General features: G+C 45.0%; 1 protein-coding gene across 1 annotated transcript in view; it reads left to right on the top strand.

Annotated features, from left to right (window-relative positions):
- The window catches only part of CWH43 (cell wall biogenesis 43 C-terminal homolog), a 460,620-nt gene that overhangs the window by 199,276 nt on the left and 238,042 nt on the right, over positions 1-23,302 (top strand). The window contains exons 7-8 of the mRNA XM_069201483.1: positions 1,802-2,056; positions 18,714-18,839. Of these exons, the coding sequence (XP_069057584.1) occupies positions 1,802-2,056; positions 18,714-18,839 (381 nt within the window). The remainder of the gene's footprint in view (positions 1-1,801; positions 2,057-18,713; positions 18,840-23,302) is intronic.

Below are 23,302 nucleotides of genomic sequence, written 5' to 3'. Positions count from 1 at the left end.
AAAGTTCTGCTCAGACGCCCCATGTCCCTTTAGTCCACTACTAGACACTCCCTGCCCCTTTACCTCACCCTTGTGGGTTCCTGTTTTCTCCCTTTGTGATAGGTTTTCTGTCTTTCTCTTACTTCTTCTTTCCGATTTGTGTGTTTTTCCCCGCTGGTGCTCGCACTTAATATCTGATGCAAAAAACCTAAGTGCCAGTCCCAAAGTCCCAAAAAATAAGTGCTGGTGTTCCTGCCCCCCCAGCAACAACCGGCTCAAATTAATCACTGTTTGTATCTCATTTGCAGTACTAGAAATGAGGAGGATCCTCCTGAATTCTGGATCTAGCAACTATTATTGAGGCATATCCAAGATCTGGGGCCGGCACCAGTAAAATGTTCTGACTTTGTCCTGGTACAGCTTTGTGACACTGGGATACATTCAGTGGGGCCCATAACTTGTTTGTTATGGGTTCAGAGTAGAACCTGCGGAAGGTGTGAAGGGCAACCTACTTTCAGTTCCTGCTCGGGCCCAGCCCAACGATAATAAGCTCTCCTTTTGTTTGACTCTCATCCTGGCTGGGTTTATCTGGCGTCTAAGACCTTCATGAAATGCAGTGAAGGAAATAAATATTTTCAACTTGTCACACATGTTTGTGCCAAGCCATGATTCAGAAGCAGGTTTTTCAAGCTCTGGATGTAAGAGATCGGCATGCTCTGTAGGGTCTGATATTTATGTCTACATTAGTAATTAGACTAATAATCATTTATTTAGCACTTCTACCCACAGGAACCCTTTTTAACAACCTTAGACTAATAAAAGATTGAGAAAAAACAGTAAAAGTCCACTTTTTTTGCAACTCCTTGATGCCAGTTCATAACACACTGAGAAATGGGTCTCTGCTGTAAAAGCTGTTGCCCAGTGAGTGGGTGACCTGCATGTTACACAGTGTGTTTTGCAGCAGGCACATTACCCGGCTATACTACTTTATGATGAGTCAAACCTGTGATCAGACTACACATATTTCTTCAGCAAGTGCATTAACCACCAGAGTTATCTTTCTGTTATACCACAGAAATTGCTGGTTACACAAAGATCTCTGTGGAACGTGCCTTAACGCATAAGATATTTTAAAATGCCAAAAATGTACCATCACATTTGTCGCTGCTGCCAAACTCTTTGGTCCAAACTTGAAAAAATATGTCTGCGTTGACTGTTAAAACACTGCTTCTCAAGCCTCCACCCCTGTGACCCCATCCTCTTTCTATTGCCACACCTTCACTCCCAGTCTATGGGCTGCTAAAGTTTTTTGTTTTTGTTTCCAGTACTGAACCAGTACAGGTCTAACCTGTAGCACTGTGTCCTGTGCCAGTGACCACAATTCTAGAAGAATAGATTATATATAGTTAAAATGAGAGTTATTGAGATAATGTGTGGACTGCTGTGGAACTATTGAAGGGTTCTATGCTACGATTTTACTCTGCACAGGTGGTAGTTCCGAGGGAGAAGGTGATTTAACAGCGACTTTATATCACTTCAAAGGCATGAATGAGGTGGCGAAGTGTACTCATTCAAGATTAGAAGGAGAACACTACATCTGGGGTAGTTCAAGCTTTCCAGGTATTAATGACAGTGAGGAGGCAGGAGGTCTTGTAAATCCAAACTGTGTCCCTACCAGGGTTGTACCAAATTAGACCTTGTGATACTGTTTATTTTTACCCTTATGAAATGTGCTTGAAGAAGACATCACTTGGTTGCCCAAAGAAGTTAATACCTTGCATTCTTAAAACCGATTGACTCAAGTCCTTTCTTTGTCCTACAGGTGCAGCAGCCGCAGGAGGTCTCCTCTATTTACAGACAGAGGGCGCCTTCATTTCAGGTTGTGTTCTTGCAGTTTACACCATGTCAGTCTGGCCTCACCTGGCTGGGCGACTTATTAGCTCTGGCCACCCTGGGAAAGTTCTGGCTGCCAGCATGGTGATTTTTGTACTGGAAATATTAAGCTGCGTGTGGTGCACTGCTTTCAAATTTGTTCCAGGAGGAGAATATGCCCGGGAGCGAAGCCACATCCTTCTGGGTATGTACCTTATTCTATTTTAGTGTATATCATATTTTACAATGGTATGACCTGAAATCAGAATTTAGGTGACTCTGATGTGTTCACCTTAAGGCTGTTGCACGCAGCAAACATTTTCGGGGACACGCTAAATAAAGAGAATTGACTTTCTAAATGTCTTATATAACAATTATATATTTTGCCTTTAAAGTAGTTTGGCTTATGCTGACGATTTGTACAGTCCTGTAATCCCTGCCCTGTCTGGTTTATTGTCTGTAGAAGACTAACGCATTCCTGTGTTGGCTTTCTCTTTTCAGTCTTATGTACTTGCGGCAACGTGGAAGTATCTTTCCCTGAACTGCCCTCGAGCTGCTTCTACATCCCTTACACCGCTTTCCTCATATCATGTGGTTTCTGCATTTAGGCATGTGTCAGGACATGCCTCGGTGAACAGCGACACCTCCAGCTCCCTGCGCGTGACGCCCTTTTCTCTAAAAGAGACCTCTTGTAGGATCAACAGACATGTCTCCCTGCCCTTTGGCGAATGACTCAGATCCCCAAGCTCATCTGATCATCTTCCTCAGAACACTAGGGTACCACTTGCTCGGGGGGAAAGAGTTTAGTCAAATCCAATCAAACCAAACTTTATTCGGCCGAAATACTCGGCCGTAAAAGCACACGTAAAGTTAAAAACAATCATTAATTAAAAACTTTTCACGACGATCTATCAATAATACATCCTAAAATAGTCAAAAATACATTCATTCTTTTTTTCAGTTCTCCTCCCGCAGCATCTACAGGCAGAGTGAGACTATCCTGGGTCACTGCATGCGTGGCTTTTCCCATCCTCCAAGAGAGAGGGTTTATGGGGATCAAACTGAATAGGACGGAAGCGAGAACGGTCGGTGTAGAAGTACATCAGACTTTTAATGCCACTTCCTAAGAGAAGCTCAAGTTTTTCTTTGAAGAGATTTGATAAATATTCTTTTTTTGGATCTTGGATAGCTCTAACCTTAACTGGGCATCATCCACTGCATGCTAGGGGATTGATTAAATTATATTTTTAGTATGTTAGAAGCAACGGATGGATGCTTGAGACAATGTATAGGACAACTCTTTATAATTATATTATAAAAACAAATAAACATCCTATTGTTTTCAAATACCCTTCTAATTATAATAATTGATCCCAGGACATCTTCCCGCTTGTCAACACGTTAGTTGTTTTGACAACCATTATTTGTTTCTCACTGCCACTGTTGGAAAACCTAGCCGACCAGTTTCAGTGGTCTTTATTTCATCAAGGTGTTGTGTCATGGGTTTTTACACATCTGCTAAATTTCTGTGGAGAAAATTCCAATTATTCCTCTAACAGCGTGAAACTGATATTTGGCTTCTAATGGTGTCAGTTGCTATTGGTTGTTGTTTTAGTTCTGGCTCCAGGCAGTTTTAGCTGTTTGACAAACAGCAATTTAGTTACTACTCCCACCACATGGCTGTTTGGTGTATCATTGTGCCACCTATGGAGTGCTTCCATTACAGTTCCCAAGGGACTATTTTACTTATTATATCTGATAAATGCTTTTAATGCAGAAACAATCATGTTTTTACTGCAGTAGGCTTTTTAACACCGTCTTATCAGGACGTCAGTGCAACCCGGAGCTTAAGATGGCCTCTTAATAGATTTTCACCTTTGTACGTCAGGATAGCCTCAGCTACGAACCCCACCCTCCTTGCAGTGGCTGTGGCTCTTCTACTGTCACAGCCCACATTGCAGCCACAGTGATGCACTGCACTGTCTTTAAAATCACAGCGCCCAGCAGAATACCATTTCTCCTACTCACGCCTGGTGGACCACCTGCCGTCGGCCACTCCTGTTGGAACTTTGGCTCTGCACCTCACTCCACAATAGAAACATCTTTACTCTCCCCATCTCCCTTCTGTTGCTCATTTGTTTGTCCTCTTTCTGCCTCCCTCTCCTGACCACCATTACCAGCACCAGCATTCCCATTAGACTTACCATTACTCCCAAACTGGTGTAACTATACTGCTTTTACCATTGCCACCACCATTACCACTACCATTACCACTACCACCATTACCTTCACCACTGTTGCCATGCCCATTATCACTTCTGCTACCACCACTTCCATTACATTACCACCATCACCACCACCACCATTACCATTAAGACCACCACAGCATTTCTGCATGCCTGTGTTTGCATGCTTACTGCATGAAAGAAAGACATAGTGGCTTTGTTAGTGCTTGCTTATTTCAGCAGTATTCTGTTTCCACTGGACAATGTGCAAAAACTCATGAGGGGTTCAAGTGACAAAATATCTTTCTTGGGTCAATTGGCATTTCCACTAGGGAAATGAATCCCAAGCTGGAATGGAAGTAGTGCCAACCAAATATCTTGTCATGTGCCGGCTGATGGCTGAGTGTCTTTATTCACACAAACCTATACAGATTGAAGACAGGGCATGGACTACTGCTCGTTCCACAACTGATCACATACATATTCTCCATTTCACTCTTTGCTTCCGGTTTTAGGGTTGAACTGTACCTGTCCATTATTGGCTATTGCTCCATGGTTTTCCATGAGTATAAAGGTTGCTTTTCCACTTATGGTAACATTGAGCACATACCTGCTTTGAATACATGTGCTTTCCTTTGAGTTTGTGTGCCCTTATCAAATGTGAAATAAAAGTGCAAAACAAACTTGAGAGTGTGCGTCCTTGCCTCTGGGCCTTGGTCAGGTGAATGCAGTGTCTTACTCGGTTTCCATGCACGGGCAAATGCAATGCAGTGACCCTGACGTCACGCTGTGCATGCTTTGAAAGCAGAAAGCACTGGGACGCTAAATAAGAGGAAAGAGACAGGACTCCAGTTGCTAAAACTGGTGCAGTTATAGTGCATACTAGCCTGCGTAAATGATTAACTCCTGCTTCTGCCGTTTGCGTAAGGTTTTGCACTCTTTGTGTTCTTGTAGTCACGCGCATGCCAATGCAAGGACTTCAGAGTCACATTCCCCTGTATCTACATCTTTCCACACAGTATATTTAGGGGCTGCTTCACAAAAGCATTTATGAATACAGGAAGTAAATCTACAGGAGCCCTTTTTACACACTCTTACATGTGTTTGTCAGTTGTCCCCGAAATGTCCCTATTAGTAAAAGTGCGCACCATCTTTTCTGTTTGTACTAAGCATATATGAATTTACCTGGAGTGTTCTCATTTTATTCACATTTTATATGTTTGGGGCTGATTAACAAAGACATTTAAGAGTATGTAAAAGAGTACAACAGGAGTACTATTTACATACTCCACAGTGCCTTTGGGAGTAAGCTCTTAATGTTTAACACACAGTAAATTTTTTGAACTTCTTTGGTGGCCAGAGGGCCACAAAACACCCTAATCATTTTTGGGTGAGAGTTCCTCCAGGAGAACTAGAGTCTGTGTAGCACCTGTTGGGACGGAAAGGTCCTCTGCATGGTGAGAGACGTGTACCCCTGCCCTTAGTGTCCAACTATGTTGTTGTCTGCATCCCTAATGCTGATTTTTTGTCATAGGTGAACATGGATCATGTGTTGTGTGCACCATGACATAGGCCTGTCTCACCAATTGCGGTCTTGTTGGACCAGGAGCGGGCACCCAAAGCCCTACCCTCATAGTAGTGGAAGGCTACTGCTTTCCCTACAAGTTAAATAGCACAAGTGCATTGGTGGCAACTTACTGTGTAGTGATCAGTAGTAGTGAACAGGTCCATTTAACCCGTTTCACTGGAGTGAGACCTACAGCCTCATTCACCTTTTTAAAAGTTCTGCTGCTGTGTGTTTATCTCACCCCTGGCCTACATCAGGTTGGTGTAGAAGTGCATGCATGATGAAAACATGTGCTGAGTGCATGTGTGCTTTCAAGGGCTACACTACGCAGAAGGTGAAGTGCAGTACAGTGAGCACATGGTAAAGGTGTGTGCTAAAATAACCCACTCTCGTACAGTACAAAGAGACTGCAGTACTAAACATTGTGCGCAGCCTGAGTGTGTGTGCTTCATGTGAGTATGTAGGTGGTAGCATGGCACATGACAATAATAGTAAAAGGCAGTGGAGTGTGCTGTGAATGGATACTCAGTGCAGAAGTACCTGCACTGGTACATAACATAGAGGACGTTGGGTTCCATTTTGGGAAGCCCAGATATGCCTGGTGAAAACATGAGGAGCAGAGCAATTCCCCCCAGACAGATGTGTGTACTGCTGTATTCCTGTAAGCTGAGTGGGACAAGAACCAGACAAGGGGAGAGACAGGCATTTCAAAGGGATCTTGGATTCAGTGACTGATCACAAGGAAGTGGCCTGGACACATCTCAGAAGGAGGGAGGTAGGGCTGATAAGGGAATCATAAAGAGTAGGGATGAGGGCCCATGATTAACCTTTTGATGCACATGTCACATGTCACTGTGGTTGACATCCAGGTCACTCTGGGTTAATCAACTTCGGAGCCCTGGCTGGTGTGACCGACATCCTTCATAAAGAAGAAGAAAGGGATCAGGTGTCCATTTCAAAGAAGGAGAAGCCCAACATAAAACTTCAAAGACTCAGACACTAAATTACATTTTGTGTCTGGAAAAGAACTGTAAGTAGGTAAGTTTGAGATCCCAAACTTGGTCCTCTGCTGGGCAGCCAGCCAGCTGTGCTGCGCGAGAAGGGGAAGCTCTGCAAGACTTCTGCCTGTGACCAAGACTATGGCCTAGCCCGCTAGTCTCCCTGCTAGGTGATGGGACATCACCCAGGGAAATCAAGATCACCTGCCCTGGAACCTGTAGCACCAGTGCCTGCCTGCTTACCAAGACTACGCATGCCGCAATGGAGAGGAGCGCATTGGAGGAAGCGAGATCCAGAGGGGAGCCCAGACACGGAGGCCTCCCGAGGAAGCTGTGAGGAACTGTGAGGATCGAGCTATTGTCCTGTGCAGCATAGAAAAATTGGTTATCATGTATGTTAGAAATGGGGTTTTTGGTTGGCAGTCAGGTTACCCCCTGTCCAAGCAAAAGCCCTCACTCTAGTCACGGTAAGTCACACACAATCCAAGATTATCCTGTGCCCACCCTCTGGTAGCTTGGCACGAGCAGTCAGGCTTAATTTAGAAGGCAATGTGTAAAGTATTTGTGCAATAAATCATACAATACCACCATATAGCACCACAAAAATACACCACACAGTGTTTAGAAAAATATATAATATTTATCAGGATAATTGTAGGTCAAAACGAATAAAGTTGCAATGTGAATTTGTAGAGATATCACTGAAAAGTGATATAAAGTATCTTAAGTCTTTAAAAAGCAAACAAAGTCTCTTTCAAGCACAAAGTACCTGGTTTGGAGTGGAAAATCTCCTCAGAGGGCCACAGAAGAAGTGATACGTGGAAAAGGGTGTGTGCGTCGATTTCTCCCCAACACACACGGACTCGCGTCGTTATTTTTTCACGCGGGGAAGTCGTGCGTCGTTTTCCGGCGCGCGGACTGTCTCTTTCTGTGGATCGCGGGGATTACCAGATGTCCCGGGTCTGTGCGTGGATTTTCCTGCTTGTTTTCCGGCTGTGCGTCGTTCTGCGGGGCTGCGCGTCGAAATTTCGATCTCACAGCAGGCGTTGCGTTGATTTCTCCTCTGGCGGTCGGGCGGCGTTGTCCTTGCGAAGCCGTGCGTCGAAGTTCCAGTCGTCCCGAAGACGTCGCGTCGATCAGCGTCGGTGTGCAGCGTTTTTCTCGCCGCGGAACAAGCTGTGCGTCGAAAATTTCGCCGCGCGGAGCGTCCAAGTGAAAAAGAGAAGTCTTTTTGGTCCTGAGACTTCAGGGAACAGGAGGCAAGCTCTATCCAAGCCCTTGGAGAGCACTTTCACAGCCAGACAAGAGTTCAGCAAGGCAGCAGGCCAACAGCAAGGCAGCAGTCCTTTGTAGAAAGCAGACAGGTGAGTCCTTTGAGCAGCCAGGCAGTTCTTCTTGGCAGGATGTAGTTTCTGGTTCAGGTTTCTTCTCCAGCAAGTGTCTGATGAGGTAGGGCAGAGGCCCTGTTTTAAACCCAAATGTGCCTTTGAAGTGGGGGAGACTTCAAAGAGTCGCTAAGAAGTGCACCAGGTCCCCTTTCAGTTCAATCCTGTCTGCCAGGGTCCCAGTAGGGGGTGTGGCAGTCCTTTGTGTGAGAGCAGGCCCTCCACCCTCCCAACCCAGGAAGACCCATTCAAAATGCAGATGTATGCAAGTGAGGTTGAGTACCCTGTGTTTGGGGTGTGTCTGAGTGAATGCACAAGGAGCTGTCAACTAAGCCCAGCCAGACGTGGATTGTAAGGCACAGAAAGATTTAAGTGCAAAGAAATGCTCACTTTCTAAAAGTGGCATTTCTAGAATAGTAATATTAAATCCAACTTCACCAGTTCTATTACCATTCTGGCCATACTAAATATGACCTTCCTACTCCTTTCAGATCAGCAGCTACCACTTCAATACTGTATGAGGGCAGCCCCAATGTTAGCCTATGAAGGAAGCAGGCCTCACAGTAGTGCAAAAACGAATTTAGGAGTTTTACACTACCAGGACATGTAAACTACACAGGTACGTGTCCTGCCTTTCACCCACACAGCACCCTGCTCTAGGGGTTACCTAGGGCACACATTAGAGGTGACTTATATGTGGAGAAAGGGGAGGTTTAGGCTTGGCAAGTACTTTTAAATGCCAAGTCGAGGTGACAGTGAAACTGCACACACAGGCCTTGCAGTGGCAGGCCTGAGACAAGGAAAAGGGGCTACTTAAGTGCATGGCACAACCAGTGCTGCAGGCCCACTAGTAGCATTTAGTCTGCAGGCCCTAGGCACAGAGAGTGCACATTACTAGGGACCTATAAGTAAATTAAATAGTCCAATCAGGTATGATTCAAGGTTACCATGTTTTAAGGGAGAGAGCATATGCACTTTAGCACTGGTTAGCAGTGGTAAAGTGCGCAGAGTCTAGAAGCCAGCAAAAACAGTGTCCAAAAAGTGGAGGGAGGCAGGCAAAAAGTTATGGGTGACCACCCTAAGGCTGTCAGGTCTAACAATGTATGACAGGAGGGGCTGCCATGAACTGTGACAAGGAGCAGAGGGAGAAACCCGCTCTAGCACCGATTGGGCTGTCACCCGTGTGCAGAGTATTAAATTGGTGACATCATGTGCCAGGAGGGGCTGCCTTGATCTAAGTTAGGGAACAGTGGGAGAATCCCGCTCCTGCACTGATCAGGCTGTTGCTGTATGGTTCCTGTGACCCCCAAAGCCAGGAGCGGCAGCAGAGGAAGCCAACTAGAGGGTAACTCGGCCAGACTGGTCGAGTTTGTAGGAGCAACCTCATATGCCAGGAGGGGCTACTCACTATGCTGAGACTGGAGGTTCAGGTCTTGCGCTTCACCTGGAAACTGCTGCTGCAGCTGAGATTGTATCTGCCCTTATGTGGGGGATTGTAGCTGAGGAGGCCCAAGGATAAAGAGGATGTCGTTGGAGCCCCGCCAGAGCAAGAGGACTATGCCCCATCTTCGAGAAAGGCGATAAAGACTTACTGCATGTTCGCAGTAGCTGTAGCAACTCAGATCGTCAGGACCACTTGTAAGTGCAACTTAGGAGAGACAGAGAGAGCAGCAGCTGCCAGGCTCTGCATGTCTGACCACATGCCACCCAACTTTGCCAATGCGGACCGTGGCTGCGCTGCACTATGACAGGTTTTGTACTGCCGGAGTGGGTAAGCTGAGCATTGGGCCTTTGGAGGCCTGGGGATATACTGCATTTGGTGATACAACCCCTTTAATTCTAAGTGTCAACACTTTACGAACAGAGTGCAAAAGGGGAAAACTCTTGAGTATGGCCTAATAGTTTACATTCCCTGGATGCCAGCCTAAGTAAATGGGGAACAACAGTGCACCTATTACACAAGAGTTGGGAATACAGGGAGTGCCCTGATAACTACTAGAGTCCCTACCTCAAGGGAGTGTTATTGCTTTTTGAATTCTGTTTACCTTTGCATGTGTAGAGTTTGAATTAAAATACTTATTTTTATTTTAAAAACAAGTACTTGACTGGACATTGATATATTGCATGCTCTGCTTGCATGTTGAGTTACGAGTTGTGTTCACTGATCTGTAACTGAGCTTCCCCTAAACGAGCCTTGACTGCCCGAACCACAATACCCAACTGAGAGTCAGGTACAGAAGGGGGGCTTGACCGGGTTGAGCAAGTTTCATAGTAGGGTAAGCCCTGGAACATCAGAAGTAAAAGGCCTAAGCCACCTCGGTTGGACCCTGTGTGCAATGTGGCCCTCTGAAGGGGATTCTGACAGCACCCTTTATATTTTCATGCAGCGTGTCCGTAAAGCCATTTCTGGGAATGCGGTTCTGTGTATCTGCTGGCAAAAGTATTTTCCTATACATGCCTTGAAGCAGATGAACATGCCTGTCTTACTCCTCAAAGCTCGACTAGACTAGGTTGTTAGATCCTAGAATCACCTGGAGACACTGTGTACAATTGGTGCCATTTGTTTCTGAGCGGACATGGGCAGGTTGGGTTTGAGAACGTGGAGAGTGAATAACAGGTATCTGTCAGGGGTTGGGTTGCGGTGTCACTGATCAGAGTTTAAATCTACCCAGAATACTGTTGTTACATCTATACAATGTAGGAGGGTGTGTTTCAGAAGGATTGCACTACTCTTTCACTGAGCTAACTCTGTCTCAGACCCCTCCACCTAATCCTTGCCTGACACTGCTTAAGGGCAAACTGTTAGTGCTCTTTCTGTAAGGTCAATAAAACGAAAAGGAAGTGACCCAGAGGCTGCTTTTAAGGACAAGGTGAAAATATGCAAGAGTTTGGATTATGAATGTTTTAGCTGCTGTATACCTTTTAATAAACAATAGAATAATGCACACCATAAGCAGAGGGGTTGTTTGATTCATTTTTACGTTTTACACACTGCAGCAGTTTCATTTGGGTTTATTCCGGTCCCACACAGACTCAGACATGGAGAACAATTAAGAATGTGAACTGAGGTTTGTTATCTGTTGAACAGACCAGTAATCACTGTTAAGGACTCCTTCACCCTCCTCTACAGGTTATGTACATCACTGCGACACAAGACCTCTAGCTGCTACTTTTAATTTGCCAAAAGCTTCACCATCCCTCTCCTCTACAGAATTAACTTCAGTGGGTAGTGCACCTAGTTACCATATGCGTGTGGCTCTTGGGGAGGTGGAAAGCAGAAGGGAGTGCTGTATTTGACTGAATCAGTTCTCTTGTATAGCAAATACCATAAACTGTATCACTTCCAAGCACTGCCAATTTTTCAAAGATAAAGGAGCTGAGGCATACGGAGAAACCCTGTCTTAACCAGAAACACACAGTTTGTTCAACTGGAAGAGCTAGGTTCCAAACCTTGCCGTTCTCCCCTTTCCACAGTGTCCCACTTGGTCACTACACCACAACATTTCTATGCTGTGCACTCTAAGGCTTTCTTGTAGACAACTTCAGATAGCTTATACCTTCAGCTCCCATTAATACTGTGTCCTGCTCTAGTGCAATTACTTACAGACATGAAGGTGATAATGTTGAAAGGCCAAGAGAACATAGATCAAGACACCATTGTTAATGACACACATACCGCAATCTACTTGAGTGGAGGTATCGCTGAAATTTTCCAATGGATTGATCCATCTTTAGGTCGAGCTTCGAGACCTATTGTTTTCGCTTTGTGGGCTTTGATCCCGCCCACTGCTTTTTCATTCGTTTGTTTCAGTGCCCTTTTTAAGATCCTTGCTTTTAAGTGGGTATTTGTTCCCATTTGTCTATCCTTTTCATTATTTGTTCCCTCCCATGGAGCAGGCCCACATGACTTGTAGCCTTCCACTTGTGTGCATTTAGGCTTGATCCTGGCAGTACTTTTTTCTTTTGTTTGTGCAGGGGGCATGGGAAGGCTGTCTGGTCGCATAGCTGCTCACCCTGCTGTTCCCCACCTTGTGCTGCTGCAGATTGCCCCTTGTGTATGCAGGGCTTGGGCTGATATCGGCTGCTTCTTCTAGTTTACTGCTGTTGTTCGAGGAGAGTTCTTTTGTACAGCCCTGCAGCAAGCACTCCCTGACTGCCCATGAGGTAGGACTGCAGCCACATGTTCTTGTTTTCTCCTTTGAAACCCACGTAAATTAGATTTTGCTCAGTGTTTGCCAAACCCCCTGCAAAGTTGTAATTGAATCACATAATATTTTGCACAAACTTATAAAACGATAGTGCTTCAGAAGGATCCATTTGTCATAAATGTCCAAGCATCAAAGGGAAAGACTCCACTGCATTATGTTCTTTAAAATCACAACATATTGAAGCATCCTCATCCCCACCCTCTCTTCCTTAACATCTGCACCTAAACACAGGCCCCAGCTGTGGCGAAAGAATGGTAACATGTTCCAAACTGCTGCAGCCAGAGCAAAATTATCTAATACTACACTGGTGCAGTTCAGTTGTGAACAGCAATTTGCTACTGCCCACTGCACTTGCAATACCACTTAATTTATTTATTTACATCGTAGTTGCACCAGTATACCATAGCAAATATTTTCGCTATGGGTCCCATGCAAGAGTCGTCGCAAAATTCACTACACCCGTGCAAAGTTTACACAATGTAGTAAAAGTTGCATGGAGAGTTGAATGAGCTTGTGGGAGGTAGATGACAGTGCGTGACTCTTGCCTCTCTTCCTGGGATAGGAGAGAAATATTGAATAATAGCATTTAATTGTGCTTGTGGAAAGAGGGAAAGGTTTTGTTTGAGAGACCCTGGCTGAAGACATCCCTGGCTATACCCTCTGTATTTCAGGCTTCAATTCCTTTGGAGCACATGACCCCCTCTCCTGCTCTACCAGTGCCACCCGCCTATTGCCAGCGCATGTCACCGGCCACCACAGTAGCCCGCTTCTTCCACACATATGTTTTCACTAAACTTTCTACAGCAGCGCTCTCAATGTAAATCTCATCCCCTCCCTAATAGTTTCCTGACTTAGGAATGTGTGTAAGTGGCCTCTTGCCCTGTGTTTACAGAAATGTCCACAGGGGAAGACAGTTGTGTTTGTTTCTGTCACTGGAGCATATGGCACTTTCACTGAATGGGTAGGAATTGGCTTTCTTGATCAGCTATTAATCACAGTAACCACAATTGTGTAATGTTAACCTCGCTGCTCTGAGATCTTGGCCAAAATCGACTGTGGCTGTATTTAATTATGTAAAATGGTGACAAGTACTAATATCAAATAATGGCACAACATTGTTACTGCTTTTGGGGCTAATAGGATTTCCTAGCAGGACATATTACAGAAGACTTTTGCACAGGGCAGAGCTCGAGCAAATTAATGTGCCATATAATACCAGTAGAACAAAGTCTGATTGATCTTCGCATGTTACATAAATAGGGAAAATAGTGTTAAATCTAGGCAAGCCTACCAGAAGTTGAACTTGGGGCATGTAAATAGCAAACAGGTCTCTGCAGCAAATGCACAACCCACTGAACTACCTTAACTACTCGTCTATGATTCTGAAATATCTGACGACCGCTTTTCAGTTTCCAACTCATACAAAAAGTCTTGCACTTTAAGTTCAAAGAACCTTCACCTTTTGCATGCACATGGCTCTTTCCACTGCAAGGAAGTGGGAAGCTGCATATCACATGCCTGTGACAGAGCGTCTGTGTGCAGCAGCCAGAGACTGGACCCCCTCTTTCATGCACAGCTGCCGCCCAGTTTATGATTTGTAACCTCCCTCATAAATCAGCTTTCTGGGAGCCCAGCTCTGTGTTCTGCACAAGTGTTTATTTTTGCACACACTTTGTGATAGGCATATTAATGTTACAAGATCCCAACAGTCAGAATTTTTATTTTAACATATTGGTACTTTTAAAATGAAACATATTAGCCCTTAGAATCTTGTAATCACAATTTTTATGAATCTTAATGTTCAAGACCATTAAAAGAGAGATCCTGCTTGCAGTTTTTCTCTTTAACGACAATAAAACAAATGGCATACCTCAGCAGAACAGTAGGTAGAATGTAGGTTTAGGCTTTAGCAAAGTTAGTTTTTCAGGAGATTAGGGGGCCACCTTTCTTGACAGTTGAGACCACCACCGAATTCCACATGATGCTATAAAGTTCAACAACACACCACATAATTCCACTTCACTACGTGCCACTCCACAACACACAATACCACTCAACATAATTACACCCTAGAACACGCAATGCCACTCCACATAATTCCACTACATTCAATACCATATAATTACTAGCCACATAATTCCAATGTACATCAGGCCGCATAATTATATTACACAACTCCACTGAACACCACACAATTCCACAACAAACAATAACACTTCAACCCACATGATTCCACTCCACACCACATACATCCATTGCACTCCATAGCACATAGCTAAAAGACATTAATATGACAAAGCCAAAAAACATGTGGCCCAGATAAAAAAAAACGGCCACCGCTAACTATAATTGTTTAAAGGCTTTGCTAAAGCGAACAGCTCTGGCCAAACACTTATAAGGTCCCAAAAGCGAGACCTACTGGATATGCCAATCCTTGTTCCTAGTACTTACTCTTTTGGGGTTGTTTGGCACTGTGTACTTGGTAGGACTACTTGTGATAGCTCAGAGGACTGCTGCCCACTATAAAACCAGTGGAAGAACTTTCAAGTTTCTTTACGTCATTGCAATAGAAAAATGCAAGGAAAGCGTCCCCACTACTTTTCTTATGTAGAATCAGTGCTTTATATGAGCCGGTGGTTGCCGGTGGGGGCCACCGACACTTAGGGGGTGATTCTAACCCTGACGTGCGGCGGAGGCCGCCCGCCAGAGTTCCCCCCTCCAGAACACCGCTCCGCGGTCATAAGACCGCTGCGGTGATTCTGGGTTTTCCACTGGGCTGGCGGGCGACCGCCAAAAGGCCGCCCGCCAGCCCAGTGGAAAACAACCTTCCCACGAGGAATGGAGCCGGCGGAGTGGGAAGGTGCGACGGGTGCAGTTGCAACCGTCGCGAATTTCACTGTCTGCAATGCAGACAGTGAAATTCAAAGTGGGGCCCCCCAGGGGCCCCACGACACCCCATACCGCCATCCTGCCGCCAGGAACAGGATGGCGGTATGGGGTGTCAGAATCCCCATGGCGGCGCAGCGAGCTGCGCCGCCATGGAGGATTCTTTTGGGCAGTGGAAAACCGCCGGGAGACCGCCGGTTTTCCTCTTCTGACCGCGGCCAAACCGCCGCGGTCAGAATGCCCTGCGGGGCACCGCCAGCCTGTTGGCGGTGCTCCCGCCAACCCTGGCCCCGGCGGTCCATGACCGCCGGGGTCAGAATGACCCCCTTAGTTTTCCACATCAGCTATTCCCCGAGAGCAAACGGGGAATAAAACAGAACAATCGGAAGCACAGAGGAAGACAAAGACGGAAAAAATGTCACAAAGGAAGAAAGCAGGAACATGCAAGTCAGATAAAGTCGCAGGGGGTGTTTGGCAGTGAACTAAAGAGGCCGACATTTATTTCACCGGCCGCTAACGGTTGAGTAGGAGCTTCGGGCACCAACACATTCATTTACAAACTAAGCACTGTGTAGAATCATACTGATGGAAGATAAAGACTTTAAAACGTTGCACTGAGACTACTGTGCCTTCCGTGCTTGTGTAAGAGCACAAATCACAGATAAACGCACATCAAATGACAAGCTAGCACATCGATTTACATCTCCTGTAAAGGTTTGGTACTACAGTGCGGTGCTTTCCTCCATATTGCTCGTAGTTGAAAGTCCACGTATACCGCATGTCAGACTACTTGTCGCCTTCTTCCAAATAGGTTCTGATCCTGGTTGTACAATTTGAGCCTGTTACTTCCATGGTTTGTTGATTGCTTGCCTGTGCTGGAAATGGAAATAATTCACTCTGGGGAGTCACCATCTGGGAAGAGGTGACAGAAGGAAGCTACGGCCAAACTCCAGAAAAGGCTGCAACGCATCCAGAACGCCTCCGCACGCCTCATCCTGGGCATCCCCAGCCACTGCCACATCACAGGCAATCTGAGAGACCTGCACTGGCTCCCCTTCAACAGAGAATCATCTTCAAACTCCTCACCCATGCTCACAAACCATTGCACAACACCGAACCAGAATACCTCAACAGACGGCTCTCCTTCTACACCCCGACCCGGCAACTCCGTTCCGTCGACCACCCCCTCGCAACCATCCCACGCATCCGCAGAACTACAACTGGAGGCAGATCATTCTCGCACCTCACCGCCAAGAGGTGGAACACTCTTCCCACCCACCTGCGGCAGACCAAAGACCTCCTTACCTTCAGGAGACTTCTGAAGACCTGGCTGTTGGAGCAGTACCAGCACCTGCCCCCTCCCTCCCTCCGCCCACCTCAGCGCCTTGAGACCCTCATGGGTGAGTAGTGCGCATTACAAATTCCTTGATTGATTGATTGATTGGGGGCCGAGAAAGGGCGGTCGAAGTGCGAAATCAGTGCTGAGCAGCGAGTCGGCTTCAAACAGATCAATTACATTGAATATGGATTATTTTTTCAGACTTTGACCTAGTAACATGCTTCTTTTTCACACGTTTAATTAACTGGAATAGACACACCCAGTCTCAACTATCTACAAAATCATAAGGGGGGAAGTGGGTGCTAACCAGGAACTACCACCGAAACTCTGAGCATCCCACTTACTTCCAGCGCAGGTACTTCTGCAACATTCCTGACAAAAACAACATCACCTTTTTATTGTACATTGTTGCTTGGTCAGATCAACAAACGTATTAATGTTTCATTATTGTTGGTTCTCATGTTCTTGTTTGTTTTTGCTCCGTTTGCTTTTGCTGTTGTCACTGTGGGACCGGCAGCCTCTGCTGTAGCTGTTGTTGTAAATATACCATATTTATGATATTGTTTTATTATCATGACTAATGGTGGTATTCCTTACTACGGGCAAAGTCTGCTCTATTTTTTGGTCAACTCCTTTCAGTCTGCCGGAACATTGTTCAGCGAGTCCTGTCTCGCCGCTGTGACGCGCAGCATGCAGGGTACACATATGAATACCAGCTCAGTCAATCCGGTCTTTGGTCATTCTGAGGTCAACATATTGAGTATTTCTGAAGTGGGAAACAATATCACCTGTTATGCAGGAACCCCAATTAATCAAAATGCCAGAGGTAGCGGAAGTGAAATCACACGCCCTTTGACCTTTACTTTCACTCACACATACGCTTTTATATACACACACATTCCCATATACACATACTATCGCTCACATAAACACACCCTCACCCGCAGACACGCACAACATACAATTAAAAGCAGTTTTATTCACCCCCGCTGCCAGGGTCATATTCCAGTTAGGTGTACTCCATTCTTTATTACACTAACAGTGAATAATGTAGCATTATTTACTATTAGTATAATCAAAAATGACAAAAAACAAGGAAAGTAGAGCTTCAACCGGCGTCCATAAGCACGAGCTGCCACTGTGTTGCTGCCACTGATGTTGCCACCTCTGAGGCCTGGTGATGCAAAGGCAGTACCAGGGGTCGCAAGCCAGGGGTCGCAGTTGCGACCCCTGGCAACCCCTAGAAACAGCAACCAGAGCTGCAGGTTGAAGCACCTTGGGAACAAAAAGTTTGTTTTGTAGGACCCATGGTCGGATGTATGCTGGAGAGACAGAATGAAGTAGCAGGGGGGCAATAATACCTGGAGAGGAAGTTTTAAGTAGGGAGCAGGAGGGCCTGGGTACATAATTAAGATGCCCATTATGTGCTTGGTAAGGTGCCTAGGCCATCACCGCAGGGCTCCTTAACGCTTCAGCGATCACTGTTCAGTGGGTGACCAAAGCCATCCTGAAAATGTAATGCATGACTGAGGTCACGTTTCGTGGCAAGAATCTGAAGAAGTCTGTGTACGATATGACAAAATGTTAAACTTTATCAATTTAGAACTAAGTTTAGAGCTCGTGTTGTATACAATGTTTTCTATGATCCAAGGTTGTAGCAGTCTGGAACCAAGACCCACACTTGTGATCACTCTCATTGATACCCTTGTATTCAGAGGTGCTGCTAGAATCCTCCTCTTACACAAGGTTGTTTAAATACTTGTAGGTAAGAGAGCCATACAACACAGTATATTCCGTGCAATGAAAATATAAAATAGCTTTAACCAAAGCCATAACACAAAACTCTATGGTTCGATTGGGGCTTTCTGGGGACATATACAAGATTGGATTAAGCAAGTTTTTATGAGAGGCCAGTTGACTAGCAAATTTACTGCCACCAGCTTTTCATAAAACGTGATAGCAGCAGTATATGAGAATTCCCGTGCTAGTGGGCACGGTCACTCCATAAGTTAACACCAGCGCTCACTATGTGGGCTTGAGACCCTGGACAATAGGAGGTATCAAGAATGTAGGTGCATATTCTACTGTTGCGTCAATAATATCGGTTGGTTGAGACTTTCAGATTATCAATGCAGTTCTGAATTGGGAAGCTTGACCGGATACTGGTGATTTGAGCTGCAAAACTGTAGGTAGATATGTATTCTTCAATGACAACAGCATGAGACATCTCATATTTCAAAATGGTGTTTTGCAGGTATCATGATGTTATTCATTGGACTGGGAACATTTTTTCATCCACAGAAGTACCTGGACAGCACTCTTCAGACTAAAGGAAGTCATAAGCCAGCTTTTGCAAACTGTGATCACTCTGCTAAACTGTGTAAGTGGCATACAGACTGTGTTTGATGCATTCTGTCATCTAGTGCGCACATATATTTCAGGGGCATTGCATTACAAAAAAAGGCTGCATAACTAAAGAATTCAAAAGTTTGTTTTATTCACTACACATCACTCTGGTACTGGTTAACTCTGTGCCCCTTTGAAACACAGTGTTTTGGATACGAGTGCCAGTGACGGATTCTGTATCCTGTAGGAAGATTTTCAGAGCAAGGCTCATATAATTTTGTCAGCAGATCTCTAGGCAAATATTGTGCTCTTAACCAATCATAGTCTTAGACATAGGGCTGTACCGAATCATAGTACTTCTACTAGATTTCTACAAAGCAGCTTCCCTTCCTGTAAGTACCATCAGATAATTATCAATAACATATCAATAAACAGTACAAGATTCTCCTGGCCCCCGGGATGTGCTAGAAAACCACTCACTGATTATCATACACAGTCCTGAATCATTTTGCTCCCACCCACAGGCTCAACCCTGCATTGCTACCGACTCAGTTTGTTCTGTGTCTAAGTAGGAAAAATACATGCACGGACATACATAATGTAGATTTTCCTAGTAAATTATGAAGGAAAGTCTTAAATCTACATTTTATGGCAAGACCAAAGGCTCCAATTATGCTATTTTAAAGCGTATTAATCACATTTAAAGAGGCGTGTTAAACCGGTTTCCAATAGAAAACCTTGAAAACATTGTCATTGGACCAGTCAGCCGACATGAGAATATCCTCCAATCCAGAACCGGCCAAAAGCCTTTGGATGCCATGGCTCCCCTAGCCGAGTAGGCCCCAAAGACATCAATGCCAGCTAAGGACATAACCCAATGGACCCAGCGTGCTAAGGTTGGAGAGGACACAGGTTTGAAAGGTTTCCTTTAAGAAATCAGGAGCTGGGTAGAGGAGGAATTCCTCAGACCGGATGTCTGTTGTTCATAGATTTTTAAGCATTGGCCTACACAAAGCTTGGGGTGATCTGGAAAAAAGGGATAAAAAACTGAGAGAGGAAAGGGTTAAAAAATCTCACCGAAGTGAGAGAAAGGATATAGCCCCGCCTCTGGGCGGAGTGAAAAGGGAATAGGAAGAGAAACCGGAAACCTCCACAGAAACGCAGAGTCCGGCAATGGCAGAAGACAGGGGAGACCGCTTGAATCGGTAAGTAATAAAATGCAATGAAGTGTGTCTCAAAGCACGCTGAGAAAATCAATTTGAAGGCAGTGTTGTCGCACGGCCCCTCAAACAGCTGAGTGAGTGGCAGAAAAATGCTGCTAACGCTCAGAGGAGGCGCGTGAGAAGCGTTCTTGCTGGGCACTGACACTTCTCAGCGGGCGGCCGAAGGAAAAGGACGCGCACTGAGGAGAATCAACGTATAAACAACCGAAATGAGCGGCGCGTGCCGCAACCGGAACAAATGGAATGTGGCTGCAAGCCGACTTATAAGTTAACAACGAAGCTAGAAAAAGCTAAATAAGAGCAAATATCACAGCTAATAATATGTATAAACACACACAAAAGCTATAACATTATAATTAATAAGTGAACCTAAAAGGAAATAGTACTCATCTTGACTGTGAGCAGCAAGAAAAGAGGGCTGTTCCCAGTCAAGATAGGTATTATTAGTATGGATTGTTAGTGATTGGTGCATTACTTCGAACTACCTTTTGATCCTCATTGGCTACTTTCGTTAGCCTTATGGGATCAGTAGTTTTGTTCTTGACTGCAGCTGCTGTTAAAAATAAAGAAAAGACAAAAGCATAATAGGAGCCTCCGGTCTTGCCATAAAATTACATCTGCTCTGACCTTATACTTCTGCGAGAAAACATGAAAACAAGATCAGCTCACCAGACAGGCCTCCAGAGCAGTCTGCATCTAAGCTGCAAAGCCCTCAATTTCCAAGATGGTGGTAAAGTATTTTAAAACAGTTTCACTGATCTTCAGGCATTATCAGCCAATAAACACATTCGATTTATTCCTCTACTCTTGTCTGTTCTTCTTACTGTCGCATCCTTATCCCTCCACACTTCTACATGCATGCATGGACATCCATCATCTTATTCTGACATGGACGTCGATCGCTGTGACTGCTTCCGTTTGATACCGGAGGCCTGGCACTCAGGAGTGTGCTCCTAGCAGGCGTGCTCATCTTGTCTGAAACCAAGCACCGCCATACTCGATGGCATTAATGGACAGTGCGCTGTACATGGAGGTGTTTGGAAATAATGAGTCACATGATAGTCACAATGATACCAGTACCTCTATATGCGTATGCACCAATGGATTAGTATTTAAAGTCAAATGCTCTGATTTCATTTTGGATGCTGTCTCTAACACTGAGGTATTCCAAGGTCATTTGCCAGTTTCATACCAAACTATCATATATGTTTTGGTGACTCCAGCGGTTATTATATGGCACAGTGCTTTAGTGACCTTTTGAAAGGATAAATGGGATGTCCTCTTTTTAGGGCAATACTTACCAGAATTACATAAGGGAGGACAGAACCCCTAGCCTCTTCTCCTCCCCGCCCACAATATCTGGCTTGTGTCATCTGCACTCTGCACCAGCTGGAAGCTGGTTGGTGCACAATGCAGTCATTGTGAGAAGGCACCAGGCAGGCTCTTTCTTTAAGGGCTAAGTTGCGCTTCTTCCTGCACCTCTAATAAATTTGAGTGTTTCTGATCTCTACAGACCCTGCCACAGTCCAGAGAGAATTAACATCTTCTGTCTGACAATACATGACAGATGTAATGCTTTCAGAGGCAACATTGAGAATTGCAGACTGCATCAATACTTTTAACTTGAAGTCCCAACTGCTAGTCTGAATTACACACAATATAGGAAGATATGCTAACATTATTCATGTTTCCCATCCCTCACATTCTATATTATTTGAAAGTCTGCTATTGTGCATCAGCACATGTACAGACGTACACCATATTTCTGATTACTTCATACAAGTATAACTTCCCATGCCGTGGCCTGTTTTTTTAAAAACAAAATGTTTATTTTATTGTCATAATCAACACAACCCCAGGCCCAATACAGCATGGATATACGTGGCAATACGTACAGTACCTTAATCGTAGAAAGGTTCCAAGTGTAAAACCGCAGATTTTAAAAGCAATGTACACAATGCGATACAAAACAGGCCCTTTCGAGCTTAAAAAAACATACCTCCTCCCTATCCCCCCTGAACTCACGCCTCATGCCATGCTGTCCCCTATGGATACCACCATAGGGTACATACTGTCTGCCAGGTCGTCCAATATGTACAAATCCTCACAGTCCCTGCACTGCTTGGGGATTGATTGGTCCTAAACAGTCCCTCCATCCACTCTGTCCACAGGTAGTGGGGGCCCATCTGGGGTATAAACCTATTAGTAGTCTTATATTTAATTGGGCGCATGAACCCCCCCCAAGCAAGCTGGCCAGAGGTGTACAAAGAATCATCCGTTGGGCAATCTCATTAATATAGTCCGTCAGTTCTTCCTAAAACCCAGTCAGGGAGGGGCAGGCCCACAACACATGAAACATTTCAGCTCCATGCTCACCACATCTGAAAGAGTTTGTCTTGGCCATTTGGTAGAAACAATTGATTTTGCCATGCGTGAGATAAGCTCTGTGCAAAAAATAGAAATTTATTAATTTAAACCTGACATTTCTAGATACTGCAGGGGTGCATTCAAGAGTCTTGACCCAATCAGCATCCGTGATTTGGATCTCGAAGTCCCCCTCCCATTTCTCTCTCAGGTCTGCCAGAGGGGTAACAATATCATCCCGCAGGGCCCGATAGAGGCACTTTACTGCTTTAATGTGGCCAGCCATAGTACAGGGCGGTTGGCACCCTGGCTGGTTGCTCCATCCAATCTTAATGCTGCTTTCATGCTGCCAGCAGCATGAAAACAGCGTTAGGACTGGACGAAGGGCAGGCTGGGAGCCTGTGCCCCTGCAGTAGACAAGCACATTGGAGCGTCGCGTCGAGAAAGGTACTTTTTTTATTATTATTTATAAATATTATTTTTTTGTCTGCCATGCACTACCACACCCCTTTTCCCTCCCGTGAGCCGCGACTGGTGTAACCCCCTTATTTTCAATCACTCAGAGAGGACTTTTGTGTCTCCTGAGGACACTATGTCCATCATCTGATTGCCGTGCCCATGAAAAGTGACCACTGACTTTCTGCAGGGAATGCTCACCATTGTTGACCTAGGGAGAGGTACAGGGGATTAGAAGGTTTTACATTCCTAACACGTCTTCAGAAACACAATTTCGGGCTCTGATTAGTTTTATTAAAATGTTGAGTACTCACTTTGTGGTTACATTTCTAATACCCGATTCTGCTGATATTTTGCTTATTTTCGTCATATTAAACGTGCTTCTCTTAATTTGTAGGTTGAAGTCAAACAGACACTTAGAAAATATAGAATTGCCGTTATCTTTGATTTATTA

Source organism: Pleurodeles waltl, chromosome 1_2 (genome assembly GCF_031143425.1).
Source record: "Pleurodeles waltl isolate 20211129_DDA chromosome 1_2, aPleWal1.hap1.20221129, whole genome shotgun sequence".
Lineage (NCBI taxonomy): Eukaryota > Metazoa > Chordata > Amphibia > Caudata > Salamandridae > Pleurodeles > Pleurodeles waltl.
This window is presented reverse-complemented; position numbering and strand designations above follow the sequence as displayed.